The sequence below is a fragment of the Tinamus guttatus genome, unplaced genomic scaffold (assembly GCF_059628265.1).
Source record: "Tinamus guttatus ecotype Peru unplaced genomic scaffold, ASM5962826v1 Tinamus_guttatus_pri_ptg000403l, whole genome shotgun sequence".
NCBI lineage: Eukaryota > Metazoa > Chordata > Aves > Tinamiformes > Tinamidae > Tinamus > Tinamus guttatus.
In genome coordinates, this window is record NW_028288937.1 from 2916819 (window position 1) to 2942027 (window position 25209).

The following is a 25209-nucleotide window of genomic DNA, read 5'->3' on the forward strand; positions in this document are numbered from 1 at the left end:
GCCAAGACAACTTACTCTGAGTACATGTGGGTCCTTCCCAGCCCTCTTTGCAGACACAAGTAAAAGAATCCCCACTGACTACGCAGGTACCACCATTATGACAGGGGTTTGGCAGGCAGCTGCTGTTCCTTGCTGTAACACAAACAAAAATTGCCACTAAGCTTTCAAAACTGAGCCAAGAGGGAAAGCTGAGGTCACAGATTCAGAACTGCATCTGCTTCCTGGTGCTTATGTGGGGTACTTGCCTATATTACAAGTGGCTCCTTCCCATCCTGCAGGACACATGCACTTGAAAGTGTCCCCCTCATCATAACACGTCCCTCCGTTATTGCATGTTGCCTCATCACACTGGCTGTCACCTAGGAAGAACCAAACTCTGTAATTCTGGTGCTTTCTTAATGCAATCGAGTAAGCTGAAACAGCATAGCAGAGCATGCCTGCTGTGTTTTGGAAGTGCTAAACTTACGGGAATGACAAGTTTTTCCTTTCCATCCATTTTTACATTCACAAAAGAAGTCATTGACCAAGTCTCGGCAAGTTCCTCCATTGTGGCAAGGGTTTTTACTGCAGTCATTAATATCTAAAAATGTTATGGAGAAAAAGTGAGCTAAGTAGCACTTACAGAATTAACAAGCTAAGTAGCACAGAATTAGCAAACACCTAATGCCTGAAAGATTAATTTTCTGTTCCTAAATTTGTATTTCAGTCATGGATTAAATACTTAGGCAACTACTTTTATGCTTTAGGCACTTCCACAAAAGTCAGAATATTCTATGTTCTGCTGCCTCATTCTCATTTTATTTCAATGAACAAGAGGTCAAAGATTTATTTGGAAAAAAAAACAAAAAACAAAAAAAACAAAAAACAACCTATCAGAGGAGGGAAGGTAAAGTATTCACTGTTTTCAGTGCTTTCTGTTTTCAAGGCTGATAAAATCCAAATAAGGCACATCTGCTCTCTTAAAAACTAGGTACTCATATTAAACATTTCTTGCAGAAGTTATCCAAAGGGTCCAGCAAAAAAATGGCCTTGGAAGAAGACCTCGTGCTGAGCTGGCATTGCTCACTATCACTTTAAAGACCAGATTGGCCATTTCTTGCTGATATTTCTCCGAGTTTTTCTTGTGTGCAGGAGGAGGATTAACTTACTTGTTTCACAATACATTCCTTCCCATCCATCACTACAGATGCATTTGTAGGAGTTGATGCCATCGATACAAGTGCCACCATTTTTACAAGGGTTGCTCTCACAGTCATTGATATCTACAAAAATTGGGGGGAGGTGGGAAAAAAAAAATCATGCCGTAAGTTCAGGAACTAAAAGTTACCATCTTACTCAAGACTATTTGATGCTGCTTCCATTTATAAGCTCCTCGGAGGAAGAGTTCTAAGCAAGACAAGACACACCTGAAGACAGTACAGACATGAAATGATCAAACCACCAGTCAGCAATTTAGAGGGAGAAAAAGAAAGGACATTTTAAAAATAGGACTTTTGAGGAGCCCTTAAAATCCATGTTAAACCCCACTATTAAATACCTCAGACCTTGTATACATAAAGTTTTTAAAAACATACAATTCAAGGCCAGAAGGTTCATTATTGTGAACTTTCCCCAAGGCCTAGCAAATTCCAAGCTGCCTCGCCCAAGTGGGATATGAAAACCTAAAGCAGTTCCAAGGTTCACTGTGTTAGAAGGAGGAAAAAAAAAAAAAAAAAAGGAAAGAAAAGGAAAAAAAAAGAAACAAAAACACACACAAACACCCCCCCGCCCTCCCCAAACACACACACTTCAAGTGATCTGGCAGGAAGGATGGAATCTTTTTTACAGGGGAAGATTCACAGACAGTAAACCTCAAGCATCATTCAGCTCTTACTCTCATGGCAGTAGGTGCCGGTGAATCCCTTGTTGCATTCACAGGTGAATTTTCCACCCGCTTGGCTCTTGCACTTCCCATGAGGACCGCAGACATTTGAAGAAATGTAACGAACCCCTTCAGGTGTGCTGTTAGAAGCCACTGCCACTGTGCAGCTGTCAATCACTGCAGGAAAACAGCGATCTGTGTAAGGATTGCCCCTTTGAGATGGCTTCATATGCTAATAGCCACCTTACTACATTTTAAAAGATTTGTGCTTGCTGCTTTAGAATATAAGGAATGTCCTAAGTATTCAGGCATAAAACAAACAGCATCTTATCTGAAGGTTGATGGACCAATTATTGGCCTAAAATATCTCCAGCAAAGCTGGCTATTTACTGCTTGTGCTTCATTTCCATATCTTCTTTCAAATAGCAGGGCGCTTTTTCTTTTTTAAAGAGTATTACCCATCTTTTTGCACTAACACAAGCATAAGCACTGGGTACAATTCAGCCTCTTTATATAAAAAAACAAACCAAAACAAAAAAACCCACCCTCTTTCACTGATTACACTAAACCAGGGCTGCATTAGGTCTTGTGCCAGGGGATGAGCAGAAAGTGTTCCCAGTCATTCCCAGCCTCCAAGGCGACACAAACCTTCACAAGGAGTTGTGCGGCAGTGATCTTTCAGGTGGGAGCAGTTCTTCCCTTCATAATCTTCAGGGCAGTTACAGAAATAGTCCATAGCAAGATTGAAGCACTGGGCACCATTCTGGCAAGGGTTTGGCTCACAATAATCAATGTCCAGCTGTAAGCAGTCCAGAGGGAAGGCAGGGAAATGGAAGAGGGAAAAAAAAAAAAAAAAAAAAAAAAAAAGGTGGGGAGGGAAGCTGAGTGAAACAGAAGTTTTATCATAGCTTTCCCTCATTACGCCAAGCAGACATCGTGGAATCTGACCTTTTTATCTACTGCCTCAATGAATTGTTCATAATGCACAGAGTTCAGCTAGACTTGCAGCTATTTCAACAGACAGCCCTCTTGATACTAAACAGTCACTGAAAGCTAATAGTTAGCATGTAACAAAACCTGACATGCAAACACTTGCAATTTGCTTAACAAAAAGAATCTTCAGCAGCCTGTGAGCCTTTTCCCCCCCACCGCCCTGTTGTTTCTTTTATATAAATATATAAATATTATATATATATATTTATATATATATATATATATAAAAATATATATATATAAAAATCAAGCACTTTCTTGGCAGCTTGACAGCTATACCAAGTATGACTTGATACTATGGTCCACTGGATGCAAAGTATTCAGGGTAGAGCTCCAGAGCCCTGCTGGAAAAGCCACGGGCTGCGAAGCCGCCTTTCACCCGCGCCTCTTACCTGACAGAGGTTTCCTGAGAAACCAGCAGGACAGAGACATTGGAATCCATTGATTTCGTCCTGGCAGTGACCCCCATTCATGCAGGGGTTACTTGCACATTCATTGATGTCTTTCTCACAGTGATCTCCTGCATAGCCAGGTGAACAGATACACCGATAACCATTAACCAAGTCCTGCAAAAGAACAAGAAAGTTTAAGGTTGAGGGGTTTCTCTTTCTCTTCCCTCACACATATGATGTATGAGTGTATGTAGATATATATACACACATATGCACAAATACATTTTTATATAATGCATACACTATATATATATATTTATATATATATAAAAAATATATAATACTACATGTATTCATAATTAAAAGTAAAAACCCTAACAGCCCCACAATATCATCTATTATATCCAATACCAACATATATTTATATATATACATGCACACACACACACACACACACACACATATAGAGCTCATGTTAAAACAAGATAAGAAAATATAGGGGAAAGAATATCCACCAGCTCATGCTGGCATAAATTCTTCATTTCTCAGGATACATAAACCTGTACTTTCAAGTGGAGGATCCACATTTGTAGTGGTTGATACGACAACCAAGCCTGTTTCTTGGTGACAGTGACGATGTGTCATTTGCTGCAGTTACTGCTCTTGCACCCTTTAGGAATGTGTGTGCAGAAGAGCAAGCGTGACACAGCCCTGCTGCTGCTCCAGTCCAAGGCAGGGTAATGAGCACCTGCAGCATTCCCAGCTTAGGGCTGTTTCCTGCTCTGTTTGTGTTTAGACCCAAATGTCTTAGTTACTGTTGCAAACTTGCAGAAACCAAATCAAAACCAGTTGCTTACCCGGCAAGAACCTCCATTCTGACATTGTCCACGACAGTCATTAATATCTGCAGTAAAATTAGCATGGTTAGAAGGCAAAAATATATTTACACTAGATAGAAGGACTTGAACTCTCTAAGACAGCAACTAGATAAACCTTTTGTCAAGTTTCCTGCATGCCTTCCCTTGAGATAAGGTTATTATAATGGGTGGGAACCTGTAGTGATTCTTCTAGTAGAGTTAGTGGAACTTCACATCATTGTTTTAGTCACTTTATCAGAATATAGCTATGTTATGAACTAATGAGTTTGATAAAATTGTGTATTTTCATTCCACACCAACTACTCCCTTTCTAAAAACAACTAAGACTCTGACCGATATTTAGAGCGGAGCTGAGAACTCAGTGGAGCACATACATTAAACACCCACAATTAGCCCTTAATAAACGCGGCGCTCCAGACACTCACTTATATCACAGTTGTGGCCAGACCAGCCGGTAACGCAGTCACAGTAGTAGCTGCCGATCAGGTTCCTGCAGGAGTTGGCATTGACACAGGGCTTGCCCTCACATTCATTCGCATCTGAAAGACAAGGGGAACGGCTCCATGAGCTGCTCCAAGGGCGGGAGACCGAAGGGAAGCCGAAGGGAAGCCAGCACTCTGCTCTCACAGCAGTGACCAACAGTTCCTGTCTCAAAGGAACTTGCAATATACAGCCTGGATTAACGTGATTTGAGAAAACAAGAGTCAATCATGCCTCAGTCTTTGAGGTCTCCTGCAATTCCTCTGCAATTAGAATATACCGGCTATGCCAATTATGTGGTAATTGCCCAGCTACTCAATCAGACCCCTCCACACACACGGCAACACTTGGCTTTGTGGCAGGAGAGCTGCCGCCTGGTCACTGGGGTTAACGTGTCGTGGAGAGCACACACAGCTCGCTCGCCGTGAGATCATCCGCATTTTGGGAGGCAGCTGTGAACTCCCTGGTCTGGAGGAGTTGACATGGCTGAAGAGATACAACGACTTTCTCACAGGCCCAAGGACGAAACATGTGGGGGCAGATACACATACACCCTCCCCACTGCAGTATTTGCAGTTTAGAGGATGCCTGTTTGGCTTAGTTAACTATTTGCTTCCCCAGCTAGCGCACGTCAGCAATAAAAATGAAAGGATGCCACTCTAAGCTGTTTTAGGCCCCACTCCTGCAAACACAAAAACTTAGGACTCTGAGTATGCCAGAATATGTCCACAGGTTTCAGAAACATGAACATGCCCACAACATAACCCATGAAGCAGTGGGCATGATCACATGCTTGCAATGCTTGCAGGACTAGGATCCCTCTATTTTTTTTTTCCCCCTCCAGCAACTTCGGAAGAAAAGAAACAGTACTCACCTAGAAGGCATGTTTTGCCAGTCCACTGAGGTGGGCAAATACACTTAAATCCATCAACTAAATCTTGGCAAGTTCCTCCGTGACCACAGGGATTTGGAGAACAATCATCAATATCTGTAACGCAGGAAGAGAAGAGGCTCAGCTCTGTTACCAAACAGGCAACCAAAAAACAGCTGATACGATAAGTTACTTTTGCTTCTAGGATCTATCCTGAGGGACAGAAAAACAACAGAGCTTCTGCTTGGAATTTCTACTAATATTTTAGCAAAATAATCCTTAAAAAGGGTGAAAGGGTTTTCAAAGCATACAGAGCATGGAGAAAGATTAAGTGGCCTTTTACAAGCAGAATCAGATTTTGATACAACAGGTCTCTTGGACTGCATTTTAAGAGCTTGCCAAAATGCCACCCAAAGTCTGCTCTGCCTCTCTCGAACCTGTTGACCATTCTCTCTCCTTGCATTTAAGGAAATGCCGCAGGACAAGCACAGGAGAAAAGGGTGCATGGTGACACGCATGGGTGCTAAGAACCAATGCTAAAGCCAGCCCAGGATAGGCAGGTTGCACTGTGAGTTTGTCAAGGATTAGAAAGACAGATAGAAAACAGTAACTAGGATTTTCTTACTGTCAAGCAATTTTGGAAAACAAGCTAGCAGAACAACCAAGCCCCACAGACTTACTATCAGTGCAAGTCGGTCCCGCCCAGCCAGGCGCACAGACACACTCAAATCCCGTGGAAGTTTCTAAGCAGCTTCCTCCATTGTGACAGGGATCGGAAAGACAGGCATGTTCCGCTGCACCAAGACACAAGTTGGCTCTGGTCAAGACCACTGTGGCATCGCCACCAGCCCCCACGCGCGCTCCTACCCTGCGCCCGCTGCCATTGCTCCTGGTGTGTCCAGTTCCCAAGAACTGGAAAGGCACAGGCCACCAGCAGGAAGTCACCTCCCATGCTAAGCTGGCCAGCACACTGTGACACACACCTGCTCGCATCGGAAGCAAACAAGCTCAATCATGAGCAGGGGCCAGGACACACTAACTATCAGCGATGAAACAAGTCTGGACCTTTGTAGCTCTCCCCAGCAATTAACGCTGGAAACCCACTCTTCCCCAGCACAGTGCATCCAGGTAACAAACTCAGCCACTAAGCAGGGAATAACTGCCAAGTGGCAGGTCAGCAACCTCATCAAGAGCACTCACCGATCTCACACTTCTGGCCTGAGTAGCCCTCGGGGCAGGAGCACTGGTATTTGTCTGGGCCAGTGTTGCTGCAGGTGCCACCATTCAAACAGGGTGGGTGGGTTCCACAGTAGTTCAGATCTGCAAAGGGCAAGGTGCTTAAAAACCACAGCTCAATGGCTACAGAAATAGGGCTGCGTGCAGAGACCTCATCAAATACCTCTGCCTGCAGAAGTAGGACAGAGCAGAGCAAGATGAAGCACATGCCAACACCACCAGAACAGCGGAGCACGCAGTGCCGAGGCACTGAAGGACACCGGCTCTGCCCCGACCCAGGGAGGAGCCTGTCAGTGTCAAACCCCATGGGTGCCCTTGGCTCTGGTGAGGTTCACATACCTTTGTCGCAGAGCTGACCACCCCAGTTGGTTTCACAGAGGCACTGCCATGGTTCAATGCAAGTGCCATGGACACATCCTGGGTGTGGAATGCACTTATCACAGTACTGGCCTTGCCATCCGTACTGACACCTTCAGAAAAGAAAGGGGAGAAAAATAAATTAGAGCAGGGAAAGCAGTCTTAGAATTGCTCTGTGTAGATGTGAGTGTTGAGTTCCAAAGCCTCAAGAAAGATGGGGCAGAAAGGGAGGACGAAAGGAAGTGGAGAAGCCATTCAAGGTTTGTTTGATGGTTTCTTATAAACAAACATTTCAGTAGTTTTGCCAAGGTCTCTGTAGCCGGCCTCCTGACAAAAGAATAACTGTTCTGGGAGAACCAGCATGAGGCCGTTGAGCACAATAACACTCTTTCTGGAGCCTCATATAAATGTGGCCGAGAAGGTAGGCGTGCACGACAAATCAATCTCTGGACTTTGACAGAGTGCGTTATAAACTGAGGGAGGGGGGAAGAACAGGCAGTGGAAACAACAGTTTTCCAGAAATGCTCCTGAATCCAAGGTTGCCAGCACTGCAGCCATGCTGCGCGGACAGGAGGACAAGCAGAACCATGAGCAGGGGCTCCGAGCCCGCGCAGGGCAGCGGCAGCGCAGGAGGAGCGCGGCGCTCTGCCGGGACACAGCCCCATGCCGAGCTGGGAGACACACACAGGAAGCGGGACAGAGCCACAGCACGAGATCAAAGGAACCAGCGCACGCCAGAATTTTGCATTTGTTCAAAGACAACCTGTTGCGAGTGCACTTCTGAGCTCGATCCGAGCTAAGCTCTCTTCAGGTAACAACTAAAAGGTGCCCAATTTCAAGCAATTTTAGTTACATTACCTGAAGAAGACTTAATCATTTTTAGCTGTTATTATCACTATCAACAAGCTACACAAATTCCTGCTAAAAAGGAGGATGCTACTTTAAAATAAAGCTCCCTTAAAAAGAAAGTTTATTTTGGCTTTCACTTCAGTTCTCACAGGCAAAGCAGACCAAGGATTCTTCAAATTAAAGCTCATCTATAGACAGAAAAGGAAGACAAGCTGAGACTTAAAAGCAAGGGTTTGGTGAAGTACTGCATGCATTTCTTTAACAGGTCCTGAGAGTAATTGATCATCAGTAATTATGCACTAAGCTGACACTAGATTATGAAAACAAACCTTTTCTGTACAGAAGTCAGCTAAGCTTTCTATTTATAAAACCCCCTACTATTCTTTTACTAGCAATTTCTTCTCATGGGAAAAAGCTGGAGGGATCTATCCAATGGTTAATCACACACAGCTAGTGGTAAGTCTGACTTCCCTTCTAAAAAATCTCAGGTGACAAACTGCATCCTAATGAACTGTGGGTTTTTTCAAGAGCTACTTCAATAGCAGCCTACTCAAAATCAGTGGGAAACACTTGATAGTTTGTGTATATATAAAAACCAAAACAAAAGAAGAGTTAGTCCAACTTATTTTTCTTTGTGGACAAAGATCATGAAAGAAAAACCCAGATCAAGCAAAACAGCCCCTCTCAAGTAGCTCTTAGAAAGTGCTTCCATATAGGGAATAGAAAAAGAATGCAAAAAGACCAAGATTTAGGAACATACCCTTTTAACTTCTATTGCATTCAAAGCAACTGGCCTGTAAGCTTACATGCAGGCCTAACTAAAGTGCCTCACCTAAAAAAAAAGAAGCACACAAATCTAGAATTTTACTCCCCCCCCCTTTTTTTTTTGGTCAAATTAAAGCTTTTTGATGTGTAAAGAGAAACAAGTATTACTTAAAAAGAAAAAAAAAAGGCGCTAAGATCAGCTTCAAAGTATAACAAAGAAAAAAAAATAAAAATAGGAGTAAGACTATGGTCATCTTTAGAAAAAGAAACAAAACACAAAAAACCCACCCCATCAATCAGATATCCATCCTAGAACAAGATTCATAATAGTAATTCTTGTTTAATAATATGTATACAGTAGTTTCTCATGAGAAACTTAAAGTTAACTTTCCTTGCATTTGGTTTTGTTGGCAGGCTTGCATTCAAGACAGTGACTTGCACCAAGAGGGAAGAGGATATTTTAAGAGTGTTTGCGAGTTGTCTATTATACCAGAACCCAGAGCAGTTTCTGCTGGGATGTTATTTTTAAACTCTATTGCATTTGTAACATAGAGGCTACATGACTCATCAAAACTTAAGAGAAAATAAAATCTTGTTTCTGTAGTCTCTTTAGAGATATTGGTCTAACTTGGCAGGCAGAAGTTATCTGAAAGCACCAGAAGGACAGCATTGTTTCAAGACTATGCAAATCAAGTGTGGGAAAGTTGCACCTTAAGTAAATAAGAGCACTAGTGCATGTCTGGGCAGTGAGTGGGAGGTAAGAGCCTTAGAAAGAGAAAGGGAAGAAAAAACCTCTGGAAACAAAGCCTGTTGTTCCGACTAGGAGACAGCAACCTCTACAAGGCATGTTTATTCTGATGACAGAAGCACAAATCACTGCTAGCCCTGACTGATACCCTCTCCTCACAATTTTCTCCCCAGCCCCACCCATGCTTCTTATTACTTGCTTTTTAAAAGAGGAAAAAGAAAAAAAGATTTGGTATTTTGGGGGTTAACCAGCCTATATAGGTGTAGCTAGTACTTAGCATAACCCATATCAGTCCCTTCGGGAGCTTTCACTTTGTCAGGTCTCTTGTGGAGGATGAAAAGTTACTTTCTGTCTTGCTCTAAGGATTCCCTTTGATGAAAGTGTTTTTGGTTTGTTTTTGAAGTAGAGATGACAGGGATAAAGAGAAAGAACAAACTACTGTGGGCATTTGGGCTGACCTCTTACACTGTGTAGTCTGTCAGACAACCTACATTTAATTCTTGCTTGAAGTACGGTTTATCGAGAAGAGCAACCCAATTCATGTGAACGTTTCCAGCAAAGGAAAATCCACCAGTTATGTTTTGTAAACAGGTTTTATAAAGGGTTACACAAAACCAGCTATAACCATTTGTTAGTAAAAATGTCCAGATTTATTATTGTCCTTACCCTTCAATTGATACAGGAGAAAACCTCCCTGGTGCTGTAAATATATGGTGCATATTTTGAAGTATTCCCAATATTTAATTGCTGGGTTATGGCTAAACTCTGCTTCTCATTGTCTCCTTGCCAGGACAGAACGGACTTCAAAGCACAGCAGCAAAATTCTGCATTCATCAGTCTGCTGACAAGATTTCATCCCAGCTATTAACCTCTCAGCACTCAGAGCCTGGCTCACAATGGTAAAGGAACCAAGAGATTTCAGTAATCCCATTCTAAAGAATGCTTGACTTTTGCCTACCGATGGAGCAAACTTTGGAGTGGAGGAAAGTAGAGGGGGAAAACAGGCATGAAAGGGAGGAGAGAGAAGTCACACTGCAGTTCAAACTCCTACTGGAGAGAGCCTATTAACCAGGTTGTACTGAAAAAAACAAATACACAGCCCAAAATATTTGCACCGTTTATGCAGAAGCAATTAGTTAGCGCTAATTAGGCAATATTCACAGCATTTAGCCCACACGTTTTATGGGCATTGCTGTTTCACAAACTAAGCACCCCTCAAAAGTATTAGTACATTAAAGACCTACCTGCCCCCCCTTTTATTCAGGACTAGTCAGCATGAATAGTGCACCCTGGTTAAAAGCAGAACTCCAAGAATTCCCTCCCTCCGCAATCCTGTTTTTAGCATCACTTTTTTAGTTACGTGGGAGGTGGAGGGGGGTGAGAGGGAAGAGGAGGGAAGCATTTACCTGCACTCTCCTGGAATTGTGCAAGAACCATGCTTGGGGCTACATCCCTGACGACAAATAGCTGTTAAAACAAAACAGAGTATCAGCATGCTGCCTGCATCTTCAAGCCCGTGGGAATGTTTTAATCTCTGTCACTATAATCCTATAGAATCCAAGTTTTTAGCGAGTCTCTCATATCAAGTCTACTGGATAAAAAAACTAAGGTAGCTGTTCCCTACAATAGCAAATCTATCGGCTAGCTTTGCAGAACAATCACACTTAGCACTCTTCAAAGAGTTGCCTCAATGGTAGAGAAGCCATCTCACTTTACAGAGCTGCAAGTCACTTCTAGTCTACAGATTCCCTTTCTCTGCATTTTGCAGAGCTAGCCCCTATCTCTATATCTAATTCAGAGCAACTTTTAACTACTCTGGATTTGCTTTTGAGCCCTATCTCTACACAGAGAAGAGATTAAGATGAGCGTCTATTCAAATTGCAGGTAAATTCAGTCAGCAAGACATGCCGATAGTCTGTTGCCCCTATTCAGCATCCTGCTTTCTCCATCTGAAATTACCTAGGAAATCGCCAATCCCTAATATACATGTTAAACACCAGCTCAGGTGGAACAAATGGTCTGGGACTTTTCAAAACCAAAGCTTTACACTTGCCAGGTCACCTCTAGAACAAGTCTCTCCTTCCTGCTTGTCTTGAAATTCTGCACCAAAGGGGAAATCCTGCCATTGAAGTCAGCAGCAGAGCTCCCATTGATGTCAGTGGGCTGGGCTCTCTTCCCAAGGGCAAAGATGGGGATAATCAGAGAAAGAATACATTTATTCTTTATATTCAGACCTCTCCAAGATTTTAAAACAAGTCTAGAACTAGCCTTCTCCTTTCTGAGCTCTCTGGGTAAAGAGTTGCTTCACTGTCTGTCACCCTAACACTAGCATACCACCAAACTTCTGGACATGAAGGACCCCATAGGCTTGTCTCAGTCCTCCAGCCTACCCAAAATTGCCGATCATTTGCGGTTAAAGCATCTGCCACAAACCTTTGTTGCATTCTGGTCCCGTCCAGCCTTCCAAGCATGTTTTGTTGCCATTCTGGTCACAGGTGTGGTGAGTGAAGAAGTCATCTCTTGGTCGACAAAACTTGTTGCAGCCAAAGCCATAGTAATGCTCTGCACAGGTCACCCGGATCTGATACTCAAAGTGGGCAACTCCTGCATTATGTTTCAGAGTCTGCCACTGACGGCTCGGATTGATCATGCCTGAGTGCGATGCCTTTTCTATAATGCGGTCAGGATCTATATGGGAGAAGAGACAGAGTTAGATTTTCCCAAATTGGAGTTCTCAAGCTGCATAGGTATGACCAAGGCAGCCAGTTTGGTTTTAACAGCTTTATGTTTTAGAGAGTAAGATAAAGCTGTCCTAGGGCTCCACACTATTAACTGAAACATTCATACACTATGTCAAACCAAACAGGGCTGGAAGTCGAGATGGACTCAAGTCTTAGCCAGGCACTTACCAATTTCTTGGTGAGAAGACATTCGATAAGAACCACAGGTCTAGCAGTTAAAGAAAATTGAGCTGCTTTTCCTCCGAGCTCCAGAGTGGAGCATAATGCAAATTTCCCTGCAACTCAATTACTAGCACTGGCCTTGTTTTTAACTGTAGCATTCCATACTACAGTAGGGCACTCTCCACCAACTGGACATAAACACTACAAAAGAAAAGTTTGCAGCCTTTTGGGATTCCAGGGTAAGCCCTGAATCCCTTGAGAACCAGCCGCTTTGGCACTCGGTTGACACCAGTGATTTCACAAGAGAAATGTTGTGGAAGTTCTCTTTTCACAAGTCAGCTCACACTAAAAATTCAAGCTTACCAGAGCTTCGAGCAAGGAGCTCACATTACTGTGCTTGTTACAGATTCCCCTTCTCTCTATAGGAGATTTCAAAGTTTAGACTTCATACTATATGCTTAGCTCCAGCAAAAGTTCTCTGGCTTTTACAGACCTACAACTGCCTAAATTATATCTTGAATAATATTTCACATTAGCACCGAATATTGGATATATCTGTGGTATGTCACTTTGTAGTCTAGGCCTTGTGACTTAAATGATCTGACACCACTGTACAACCTGCTGCTAGCAAGTACTTGACTGCTGAGAGAAAGTTTATCATAAAACAGCCAAAATACCCCTGCAGACATAGTTTAAAAGAAAGTGCCAGGCTGCACTTTCTGTACATGAGAGCATAATCCAGAGACAGAAAAAATTCAGGCAAACTGCAGAAGGGCAGTTTGCCAGTGACGTATTAGCAGCGTGTGAAGAACTAGCACATTCAAGTATCACAAATTAAAGAGTACTGACGTTCACTTGTCCTTACAACAATTAAAAACAATTTGGAGGATTTTACATAAAGCAGAGTTGAAGATTAATGAAGCTGCTACAGAAAGCTTATGAAAATACATGGGAAGGCTTCTGTATATAATACTTCTGAACATATTGTTAAGGGCCTTTGATTTTTAGCTTTCTAAAGGAACATCTAAACAAGCTCCTCAAGCCTCAGATACCTGCTGTCAATTTCCTGACAGATCTTGCCTGCTTGTGCAGCAAATGCTTCAACTTAACTATCTTCAAAACTGTAAACAACAACAGAAGAGTGTCAATACATATATATTTTAAGCAGATACAGGTATTCTTGGCTCAAGACTGCAGCGTTTATTAAGCGTTTACAGTGTGAAATTAAGGGCAACAACTTATTCACCTTCTGGTATTTCTGGTTTTATGACGTTTCCCATTTAAATCAGCTTTTATTATTCATTGGCACTAAGCCCCCAACCCCACATCTACGCCTAAGACTTTCCGATGCATGCAGGCCTTTATTAGTTTAAAACCCATTCACAAGCAATGCAGATGCCTAAGGACTTTCCATACTGGTATATCCAGAGCAATATCATGTCCTGTACCATGCAGGTGTAAGACTCTCAGATCTCATCAACAAGATTACAGCCTAATTCTAAGAGGTACTTAAGCAGATGCATATCTGCTTGTCTTGAATGGAGCTAGTCAGGCAATTATGGCTGCACTCATGCGTGCTGGAGATGGCTTTACTGCCCTTGCCAAGATTACACCCCGATCTACAGCGTAGCTGGAAAGTGAATGCATTTCCCCAAATATCAAGCCTGGGCATAAAGACATCCTGTTTCTTGCGAGTAAAACAACTCTATCCTTTTCTCCCGTAGGCAAGAGAGGGGGAATGACACTCAACTGAGTTCTGTCACACCCCCAATACACTTCTAGAAAGTCTTTTTGTGTTCTCTGCTGGGAACATACCCTTGACAGCCAGGTCAGTTCTTGGCACCAGAAAAACAAGAGCTATGGAGAAAGAACCTTTTCATCTTGTCTCCCGCTCTACCCTTCTTCCCCTGCTTGTCAGCTCGTGGGGAGCATGTCCTTGCTGCACCACTGCGACATCTCAACTCCAGCCACCAGCTCCTTCAAGCCCTTATCCACAGGCTACTGAATTTACACACAGCCATCCTTCTTAGTCCCCCAACTTTATTTTGGTAAGTGCCCAATTGGAAACCAGCTGCGATTTCACTTTGGATCATGGCTAAAATACTTTCATTTGATACGGGCTGCGAAGCTGTCACTCTGCATTTAAGTCTAAGTAAGGGCACACAGACTTGTAAGATCCCTTTCCTTAGCCGTCACCCACAGTTTTCACAATGAAGTTGTGGCAAGTTCCTTCTTGCATAGCAGTTTCTCCACCCCTCCCTATTCCCACCTGCCAGTGCACACTTACACAAGGGTGCTGACCCAGGCTTCAGGGAAGGCATTGCAAAAACACTGCCATTCTTAGCCTGTAGCATGCAACCCCAAAGCAGCACACTGGCTAGGTTAAAAATAAAAACAAACAAACAAAAGGCTGCAGAGGCTTGAGAAGAAGGGGTCTTCATCATGCCCTTGACATCGTTTGACTCAGGAGCCCATGACAGACAGCAGACAGAAAGGTTAGAGGAAACACTAACTAATGAGGAGTTGATGAAGTGGAAGAGAGGCTTTCTGCAAATTTTTAAACTCCCACTCTGCACTCTGATGCCAGAAAATTTGGTGGTTTCATTTATTTTTGGTGGCTGAGCTTCAAAGCCTTTAGTCTGTCTTTATTCAAGGAGCAACTAGGGGAAAGTTCTTAGGCACAGAGAAAATTAGCAATTTTGAGTGCCCACCTTGGCTCTTCAGGGGTCCCATTTTCAGAAACTGCAACTGGCCAGCCCTAGGAAGCACACCAAGAAAGCCTGGACGCCTCCAAGCAGTTTGGGTGGCCATAGACACCGCAGTTATTTTTTGAAAGTCTTTGCTTCAGACAACCTCCAGCTCTGGCTTGGTTTACATTGTGTTGAAGCCTCTTATGCCTGCCTGGAATTCACATGCAACCGATACTAGTCATTTACAATAGCTCTTTGACATAGTTTGAGATGCAGTGTCGGCCCCATTAGCTTTATGTATAAAGCGACAGGAGCAAGATGGAATCTAGACAAGAACCGGGATAAGAAAACTATTTAAGTCGAATCTTGGCTCCAACAAAGCATGATTCTCATCGGCTTCACCAGGGCCAGAATTTAACTGCAAGCCACTCTTGGAAGTGGGACAAGAGCTAGCGTGTGGTAAAGGGAACGTAGGAGGAGAGGAATGTAGAGGGGGGAAGGAAGCATCCACTCAAGGATCTCCTAATGACAGGATTGATCAGGATGCTACAACTATTGCAGAATATACAATGCCTCCTAACCCCACTATTTTTTAAAAGAGCTCTCTCGGAGTGCTCACAATTCAGCTGTAATTAGGGCAAAATAAAATCCCGTCGACATCTAAAAATACTCATCATATTTTCTCATGACAGTCGTTTAGCCCTAGCTCAACTAGTTCTTCGAGGCTTATTCTTCAGTTATGGGAAAGCTACTGTAAGTAAAGTGATACAGTGCAAAGAGAAGGGCTTGTGCAGTACAGTGACTGAAGGGACCTATAGATGGGTCTGTGACAGCAAAGCTAGTGCAGGAATGTAAGTCAGGAACATATGCAAAGCCATGTCTGCACTTGGTCAAATGCATTGCTGAGAAAATGAGGCAGTTTTGTCTGAAGACAATCACACATCCAGAACATGAAAGCAAGAAAGGCTTCATTGTGTGGCTTTGGAAATGCAGTTGTTTCATGAAAAAAGATGAGCTCTAATAATAGTAAAAGTGGCAGAGACCCAGCCTGAGAAAACCCTCAAAGTCTACCGTAAACAAGACTTGCTTTTTGAATGCAGGCATCTCCCATTTATGATACAGCTCTGCTGCCAGAGCAGTGTATTTTCTGCTCCTTGATAACATACTTCTAATCGAGACTCAAGAGGTTTCCTAGGCCCATTACTGGTGCTGGGGTAGGGCTTAAAAGCACAAGAACTGCAACAGCGTTGGACAAGTCAGGCTGTAAAGCAAATTATGGATATCACTCATGGTCACGGAAATCATTTTCAGTGGAAAATTCTCTCTTCCAGAATTAATAGGACATCCCGTATACTAAAAAAAAAAAAAAAAGTGCAGAAAGGCCCCTGGAGCCAAAGTGCAGTTTCATGACAGTCTGCTGTTCATGAACTCGAGGTAAGCATAAACCTGTAGCACTGCACCCACAGCAGAAACCCTTTAGCACCACACAACCCCACAGCACGCTCCACACGGCTGCAAGGCCTTTCTTCCGCAACACGGAAGCCCTTTCTAATACCCTGTGGCTGCCACCAAACACTCCAGAGGGGACTATGCTAAACTGTTGCAGCATCTGGGGGAGCTGCTTCTGTCCAGAGCTGCTTCTGGACAGAAGCAAAAAGACTTGTATCAACAAAGGTTTACAAGTTCAGATTCGTTCTTTCTGCAGCAGCTTTCCCCCCCACCCCACCCCACTACTAAAACTCTAGCTTGCAAATAGAGGTAATTTTGCCCTTCTACTTCAGTATCTGTAGCTTATAAGTAGAACAGCTCATAAATATCTTCAATCCCCGATTATTAAATCCTACACATCCAACCGCTAAGCAAAAGCTGATAATCATTCCCATTTCTCATCTATGGTCATTAGATGAATGGATGCACCAGGTTTAATTGCACAGTGCCTTCCCCTTGCTTCCCGAATAAGCCGCATGTGCATTCAGTTCACCTTTGTAGTCAACAGGATTTAGGCTTCTGAATATCATTCAAGAAACAACAAAAAAAAAAATCAAAAGACATCCCACAAAACAGAACAAATCCCTTTCCCCATAAGCTGGACATTTACTCTCCCCAAGGAGAAGGAAGGACAGGTATTTTTAGGCATCAGCCCTTGGGTGCCTAAGCCAGCAAGCCACTCAACCTCTGTGTGCAACAAGAGGGAGGCTATGGTGGAGCCTGGAGGAGCTGTCCAAAACCAAGGCTGGCAGAGCTTTCCCTTCTCCCCCATGGCTGACCAGAGCAGAGTAGGTAGATGTCTGAAAGGTAAGAATGAAATAGGGCTTTTTTTTTTTTTTCTCCAGTAGGACAGGAAATCAAGGAATTTGAACTAAGTAAATCAGTGAATCCAATACTTACTAGTAGAGTTATCATTGTAATCCCATGCCTCAACAAGCAATGTGTAGGATCTCTGCAAAAGAGAAATATGAGAGTTTAAAGCCAGACCAAAAGCGTAGAAAAAAATTAATGTAATTTTAAGTTTGAGAAATTTCTGGTCTCTGCCCTAGAACTGTGTACTTCAAAACATAAATAGGTTATACTCAAGACAAACATGATCTTCTTCCAGCCTCTTAAGTCAGACTGCGTAAGGTCGCTTAACAGAGACCTTTCACCTCAGATTGCTCATCTTTGTCATGGCTAATGCATCTTATGTACTTAACCTGGAAGCATAGCCCCACACTAGGCTTTAAATAAGCACAATTCAGGTTACAACTGCTCGTGTAAGAGGGAAGGACACAAGAGAAAGCACCAAAGTAGCATTAAAAGTAAAAAAAAACAGCCCCCCCTCCAAGCCCACCACTCTCTCCCATCCCAAGAACTGCTTCAAAGAATTTCAGTTCCAAGAAAACCCTAGGCTTGGATGTCCCTTCCCCACTGCCGCTGAAAGCAAGGAGCCTCGCCGAGAGGTCTGCGCTCTGCCCCCGACGGTGATCTCGAGGGCCTCCGCCTTTCAGCACCCCCTTTGAATGCTCCGTGTGCCCGAGGGCCAGCGCTGCTCCCACAAGTATCAGGTAACTTCGGGAAGAGCCGATGGCTCTGGGAAGGCAGGGGGGGCAGGGACGGTAACACAAAGCGCAGGCCGCTGGGAGAGGGAAGCAGCGCCGCGCGCCCCGCGTCGCATTCGCAGACGCGCGAGCCTGCAGGGAGCTCTCTAGCACTCCAGCAATAACAACCATGCGCGTAAGCTCAGCAGAGTGATGCTGCGGGTTGGAAAGGTGCCAGCTATTACACCCAGCCACCTTTATCTCCGATCCTAACTTGAGAACAAGAGCCATTAAAAAAAAAAAAAAAAAAAAAAAAAAAAAAAAAAAAAAAAAAAAAAAAAAAAAAAAAAAAAAAAAAAAAAAAAAAAAAAAAAAAAGTCTTCCCCTCCTCCAGCCCTGGCCTGGTTCATTGCTGTCCTGCCTGCATCCCTCAAAACTGCTGTTTAGCCAGCTGTGTAGCAGTGTATGGGATGACTCATGAGAAATCAAAAGGTAAAGTTGAGGAAAAAATATGAAAAATTACCATTTGATAAGAAAATAAGCAAAATGATAATAAGGACTATAAAGCAGTAACGAGGGTAACATTTTTACGGTGGTGGATACAGCAGAATGAATACACTGCCTTTCCAGGGCAGGCTGGTAGTGCCCAGCAGCTGCTCATCACCAAGTTTCACCTCCATAATCACCTCCGCACGCAGCGGCAGCCTGTGCAGTTGTGGTCTGCAAACCTCCCCCTTCCTGTAATGGGCAATGCAAACACGCTGCTGGGAGGGAGCTGCCGCAAGGTGTAAGGGCAAAAGTGGCTTCCAAAGAAAAAGAAAAGGGGAGAAAAAAAAAAAAAACAGGGACTGTTTTCTCACGACTGGACACAGCATGCAGCCTCTGAATGCGAACCTAGTTTGTGATGGACACCAGCTTGGAATATAGCCTAAATATGTTTCACATTCAAAGCAGACTAGGATTCCATTTTGTTCACTGATAACTGTGGGAAAATGCTTCAAAAAGTAAGCAAGGCTGGGCAAGCCGGGACACGAGCCCTAACTTCTGTGCAGAGGCTCCCTCAGCCCAAACCGTTTTTGGTTAATATTTCATCAAAGTTACATGTTATTGTTACTATTCTGGAACAAGTCTTACACCTTGGAAGAAGAAAAATAATAAAAGTCCCCCTCCCACCCCAGGCAGCACAGGACTAATAGCTTAAAACTCTAAAACAGATTTTGAGAAGTACTGACACAAGTTTAAAAAAAGAATCAGACTATAACTCCTGAGCCATATTACAGATACATATTGCACTACCTTGGGTGCTTCCTCCCTGCTTTAATTACAAACAGCGAGAAGCACAACATGTTACTGCAAGCTTGAAAAAATATTATGATATAGAGAATGAATTATGGCAACTCACACTACTTCCAATAAAGTTAAGGATGTTTTTCTTTCAGCCTTGCATAATTGTTTTGGAAGATATTTTGTCTAAACTCATAGCAACAGTTCCCGGACGGTTCTCAAGACTGTTTACTAACACACCTAGCCCTGGAGGAAAGGAAAGGAGAGGCTGAATCGTTGCTCGGAGCACTCCTGCTGTTGCCTGCTTGTGTGACCGCTTCCCAGCTCCATACAGGAGCTGGGGAAAGAGACACTTCTGCCTAACAGGATGGAAACAGAAGAGGGGGAGGAAAAAACGGGCAAACAGACCTAGTCTAGCAATTCTGTTTTCCATGTTCCCCAGCTCTTTCTGCTTCCGGATAGTTTAGACAAGGAGTCCCTGTCCTGACAGGCGATGATACAGAGAAGAGCAGTTTATTCTCTCAGCTCCGTCCTTCCCAGCGTGGGGCCAGGAAAGGACAAGGCATCGTAGTCGAGATGAGGCGCTTCTGAACACAAGTCTAGACACAGCCCCAGAGCCGAGTGCCCCCTTGACTTTTCCCAATCTTATAGCTCTGCCCCGTCCCCCCAAAACAGCTCTGTGCAAAGAAAAAAAAAAAATACCGCATATCATCCCCACTCTATAGATCAACAATTAAGATATCTCAGGAATGATGACTCCTAGCACAGAGGTTTAAGCTTTCCCATGCCCAGAGCTGACCTCTGCCCATCTTTGAATAAATACATATCCAGACACAAGAATTCCACATCACGCACCTTATTCCATCAAAGCCACATCCTAGGCAACAAGGCAGCAGTGAACTTTCCCGAGTCGCACCCAATTAGGCGCCGCAAACCTGATCCTCCCCAGCAGGCAGCGATTCTGCCTGCGAGGGAACAAGAGGCCAGCGGAGCTTGCAGCACACGCGCAGCCAGAGCAGCCCAGGGGCCTGTGCCCAAAGTCAGCTCAGGCAAATTTAAGCAAAATTCCTAAGAGTTAAAGTGTGAGAGGGTGGAAGTGGCTGAGGTCACATGCCGAAACAAACATACAAAACAAACAAACACACACACACACACACACAAAGAGCAACAGTGCACAAGAGCTATTCTCCTTGGTGACAAACCACCGTGGCTCAGCCTTGATCCATTGATAATGCTACTCAGGAACAACTGTGACAACTTTGAAATCTGTCTCTTTTAAGTGTCTGTAAGGGCAACACAACCTCTGTTCTAGGTGATTAAATGATATACTAGCAGGTTCAGGTAAGCAGAAGGTATTCAAAGCTCCAAGCTTAACTACCTTCTTCTTTCCCTTCATCCAGACACCCCCTCAGGAAAGGTGGGTTTGTGCTTGGCCTTCGATAGGCATTCCAAGAGTCAGACTGAGACATCAGGCTTGCCAGGGAGAGGGCAGCCTTCTTTCCAAAGAGTGCTGCAACTAGTCAAACCTCTTCCCTCCCCTCCTTGCGGTTAAGCCATGCAAGCGCTTTGCTGAGCATGTGAAACCATGACTAGACAAATGCAGTGGGAAGTTTGCATTCTAAATGCTGCGCCAGCTTTTACTCCGGCGAACAAGGAAATCAGGTTAAGCCCAATAACATCCACCTCACGTTCTTGCCAGCCACACGTCACTGCGAAGACCAGTCTCAGAAGGTTCCTTGCACCCTACCTGGGTCTTAAAGAAGCCTGGAAATTGGCACACTGCCACCGTGAGCCACAGGGCAGCACACAGCCAACGTGCCGAGAGCTGCAGCAATCCTGCCTGCCTGCCTTTGGCAAGAAGGGGGTGACAGAGGGAAGAGGGACAGCAAGGAGCACTTCAGCATGCCCAGCATCCAGCGAGGGGGGTGTCCCTGCGCAGACATAGACACAAAACCCCTTCCTCTGAAGGGCAGCAGGACTCTTGCAGGATGCCCACGCTGCCCTCGGGTGGCTCGTGCTGACGCTCTCCACACACACCAGAGCATCATGCTGGGGCCAACCTCCTACCCTGGACTTGTCTCTAGCTCTTCTGAAGACTTATTTGGTTGACCAACTCGTTCATCATGCACAGATATGAATGTATTGAAGAACAGAAGGGAAAGCATCTACCCTTTTTAACTCTTGCTGAACGCAGCTCTTTCTCTGGGTCCACCTCCATAAGGAGGCACCCTGTAAAACGTGTACTCTCTCCACGGCCAAGAGCCAGACTGAGCCTCAGGCACAGCCCAGTCAAGAGCCTCATCGGACTGAGCCTACACCAAATGCAGCGCACTGTTCCTCCAGCCTGCCTTTGGAGCAGCTCCTTCACTGCTGCTAATGCTGCTAGACACTTCATTGCCACATAAAGGAGAGGATATAAAAACAATTGTTAACTTTACTAGAAGCTTCCAGAAGAAACTTTCCCCCTCTCCTTTCTTACAGCACAAGCCAAGCCAGTAACTGAGATCAAGATCTTCCCTGCGATACAGCTGCCACCCTCCTGCCAAACGATGAAGGGCACAAAAGTACCACTATCCAAGCCATGCGCGCGCTTAAGCGGCCAGTAAAGCAGGCTGATCTCGGGGCTGGCGAGCCGGCTGGAATAATGAGGATCCTGTGAATACATAATGTGCTGGAGTGGCCATTGTGTGAAGTAAGTCCACGGTTTGTCTGGGAGCCGAGCAATGCTGAGTCTACTGCTGCTTCCTGTTGCTCGTCCCGTATTAGCATTATTTTTGGATGGGCCCCATTATGTGCTGTAATCCTCGCTGCAGTCAGTAGGGCCGCACTATTGTTCTTGGTCAATATTAGCAGCCAATGCCCCTGTCTGGGTGGCCGCACTGCGGCGCATCCCGCTGCCAGACCCGGCACGCTTTGGTCAAACAACGTGCTGGGAGGCAGGGAGGACACTTGGGGTCTCTGCATTTCTTTTTCTTCCTTCCTCTTTCTTTCAAAGAAAGAGAAGCTACTGCATCTCAACTTTTTCCTCTTAAAATCTTTTTTTTTTATTATTATTAAAGTGATCTCAGCTACGAGGGTGCATAATATTACCAAAGCTTTTTAATCAGTGTCTTATCTGGTTACAAAGTTACTTTCTCATGAAACCCCACTTGTCAAAGGCTCGCAGGTAGACCGGGATGTCAATGGTTGCTTTCAAGCTTCCCCATCAAGCGGATTACCTGCTCTTATCACTCCCCCTACCTGTTTAAAGCATCCCTCTGATAATTAAATGCACCAGTTACAAAAGGGTGGCAAGGTTAATAGAGAGAATACCTAGTAGCCAGCCAAGCAAAACAGTCAGGTTCACATAGAGCAAGCCTGAACAAGAAGCCTTTCTACTTATTTACCTAAGTGCACAAGAACTGGGTTGAGCTGGTAAAGGACTCTGCATGTTTGACTATTTACAAACCACTTTAACCACTTCTATCCACATTTTACAGTTTCTTCTAAATACCAGAACAATAATGAGCGCGATTTATGCTGTAGAGCAGTGACCACAGACCTACGAGTTCCACAGAGTAACAAGAAACGAATGAGAAAAATTTCTACTGTTGACATCTTTCCCCACGCAGGACATACACAGGTTTCCAGTTACAGTAATTATTAGAAATGACTCAATTAACATATAAAACTCCTGTCTGTCAGCAGAAACATAAAGTCAAGTTTGCTTTGGTTTTTCAAAGTCAATCTTGTCTTTGTTTTTATATATAAAGAAACACTTTCAGGAACTGCAAGTCTTGGCACACGCTGCAGGGCATATGGACTGAAATGGCAATGAACGGCAGGCATTACAGAGCAAGTCTCTAGGGCTGCACATCAGCCCCTCTAATTGCCAAGGCAGCACCTCTCCTAACTGCACAACTCATTTATTTCGAGCCTTAGTCCAGCACAAAGCAGCAGTTTTCCTCAAGTTCACTCCAATTTTAAGCATACAGCATTGATTTTTATGCTGTTCATTTTAGACATGCTGACTTCCAGCTGCATAAACAAGCTGACAGTGCTGGATATAGTCTGAGAAAGTTTAGGAATAAGCTTCAATGAGCAGTGCCAGGCCCAATCCAGCTGCCACCAAAGTTAAAGTGGAGCAGACCTTTATTAGAGGTCCCAAGAATTCTGGGAGCAGGCAGGATGAGGATTTATTTTTAGACGTATTATGGTAATACAGTCAAATGGATTTACCAGGAAGATGAAGTTCTGCACTGCCTGGGGCAGCAGTGACTCTTTAGAACACATCGGTAAGAAGTCCAAAACATCCAAATAGATGCACCAATTCTCTAAAGTCCTGGAAAATAGCAGCCTGGTGGATACTAATTATGCTCCAGGTATCATTTAATACTCTCAGCTCCATTCTGGAGGAAGTGCAACCTTTCACCTACAAATAAGTGGTGAGAGGATTTATTCCTAAGTTATTAATTAACAGTGAGTATCACACTGTGGATACTACCTGACTGATCGGCATTGTTATCGCCAAGATTTTCCTGTCAATTGCCCGTGAGGTAGGCAAAGATGGTTTGCTAAGATGATTTATCAAGAATAGTTTAAGAATGTTGAGCACGTGACTACTACAAGATAACTGGAGGAAAAAAAGAAAATGAGGAAAAGAAAAAGAAACCCTAAATAATTTAATGCTAAAAAACTACAAAAAAAAAAAACCCTATCTACTGGTAAAAAACAAACAACAAACACACCCAGCAAGAGACACAAAGCAGTTGAATTAGGTGATACCTTTCACTTGGATTCAAAAGGCTGTTATTTTAACATGAGCTATGGATTAGTATTTTGGAAGCCTTTTGTCAAGACAGAGCAGGGGAGAAAAAGTTCATACAGTTTAAAAACACTAAAGCTCTTTAATTATCTTTTTTTTTTTTTTTGGCTAGAAAAAGATCCCAACAATGCCTATCCAGAGAATGTCCTTTACATCTTCAAGAAGCAGTAGCAGTAAGATTTGTCATTAAAAAAAGGCTAACTGGTTATTTTATATTTTAGAGTAAGGTTGCAATAACATATTCAAAACTTTTTAAATCATATTTTATAGCAAGGCCATCTAGACACTAGATTTTTTTTCCACCTCAGTAGTTTCCTGGTGGCTTGGTGCAATTGGTCTCAATATTAAATAATTACAAGGATCATAATTCCAGGATAAACAAGCCATTTGAAACTGGAGCTGCACATACCAAAGAAATTGCCAACTTTGACCTGCTTCTTCTCCCAGTCTCACCAAACCCCAAAAGACCTTCCCTTACATAAAAGCAAAGTTTAGCACCAGGCTTTGCTCAGTTAATTCAGGCACAGCTCCCTCAAGGTACGGTATGCATCTCATTTTGGATGTCATTTGATTCTTTCAGAATAGAAAGAGATTTGATTTATGTCAGAGAAGAGCATGTGTCTACCTTGCACCAAAACTTGTGGAGGCAGCCTTTGACATGTGCAACATGAAAATTCTTTTGTTCCTCTCTTTTCCATATGGCTTCATAAGCCAAGTTTGCCTGTCAAGAAAGTCACTTATGTCTTAAAATGAATGTGCAAGTAAGGCCTAGGTGAATGTATATATGTATTTTTAATGGAACCTTACTGTCCCCTCCTTAGCGGGGCTGCAGGGAGGGCTCTCTGGGTGCCCTCCATTTCCTTTATGCTGCTCTGCTGCCGTCTCCCAGCAACTTGCTCAGACCTCCAGTCACTGAAATGACTTGAGAGCCCATGACCTCCACCCCCCTCACTCAGGGACGTATCAAAACGGACAGTAGCGAAGCGCACCAGTTTCTGATAAGACTCCAGCAATACAGGACTACATTACAACTACCATCCAAACCCTACACTGTGCTTCAAGCACACCATTTTCCTTTTCTGCC

General features: G+C 43.8%; 1 protein-coding gene across 1 annotated transcript in view; it reads right to left on the reverse strand.

Moving 5' to 3' along the window:
* The window catches only part of JAG1 (jagged canonical Notch ligand 1), a 35041-nt gene that overhangs the window by 5878 nt on the left and 3954 nt on the right, over positions 1-25209 (reverse strand). Inside the window, exons 3-18 of the mRNA XM_088531296.1 lie at positions 17412-17463; positions 11864-12118; positions 10837-10897; positions 7051-7181; positions 6676-6795; positions 6156-6269; positions 5479-5592; positions 4550-4663; positions 4104-4150; positions 3247-3420; positions 2510-2660; positions 1874-2038; positions 1149-1262; positions 467-580; positions 246-359; positions 16-132 (exon numbers count right to left, since the gene is read on the reverse strand). Of these exons, the coding sequence (XP_088387422.1) occupies positions 16-132; positions 246-359; positions 467-580; positions 1149-1262; positions 1874-2038; positions 2510-2660; positions 3247-3420; positions 4104-4150; positions 4550-4663; positions 5479-5592; positions 6156-6269; positions 6676-6795; positions 7051-7181; positions 10837-10897; positions 11864-12118; positions 17412-17463 (1957 nt within the window). The remainder of the gene's footprint in view (positions 1-15; positions 133-245; positions 360-466; positions 581-1148; positions 1263-1873; positions 2039-2509; positions 2661-3246; positions 3421-4103; positions 4151-4549; positions 4664-5478; positions 5593-6155; positions 6270-6675; positions 6796-7050; positions 7182-10836; positions 10898-11863; positions 12119-17411; positions 17464-25209) is intronic.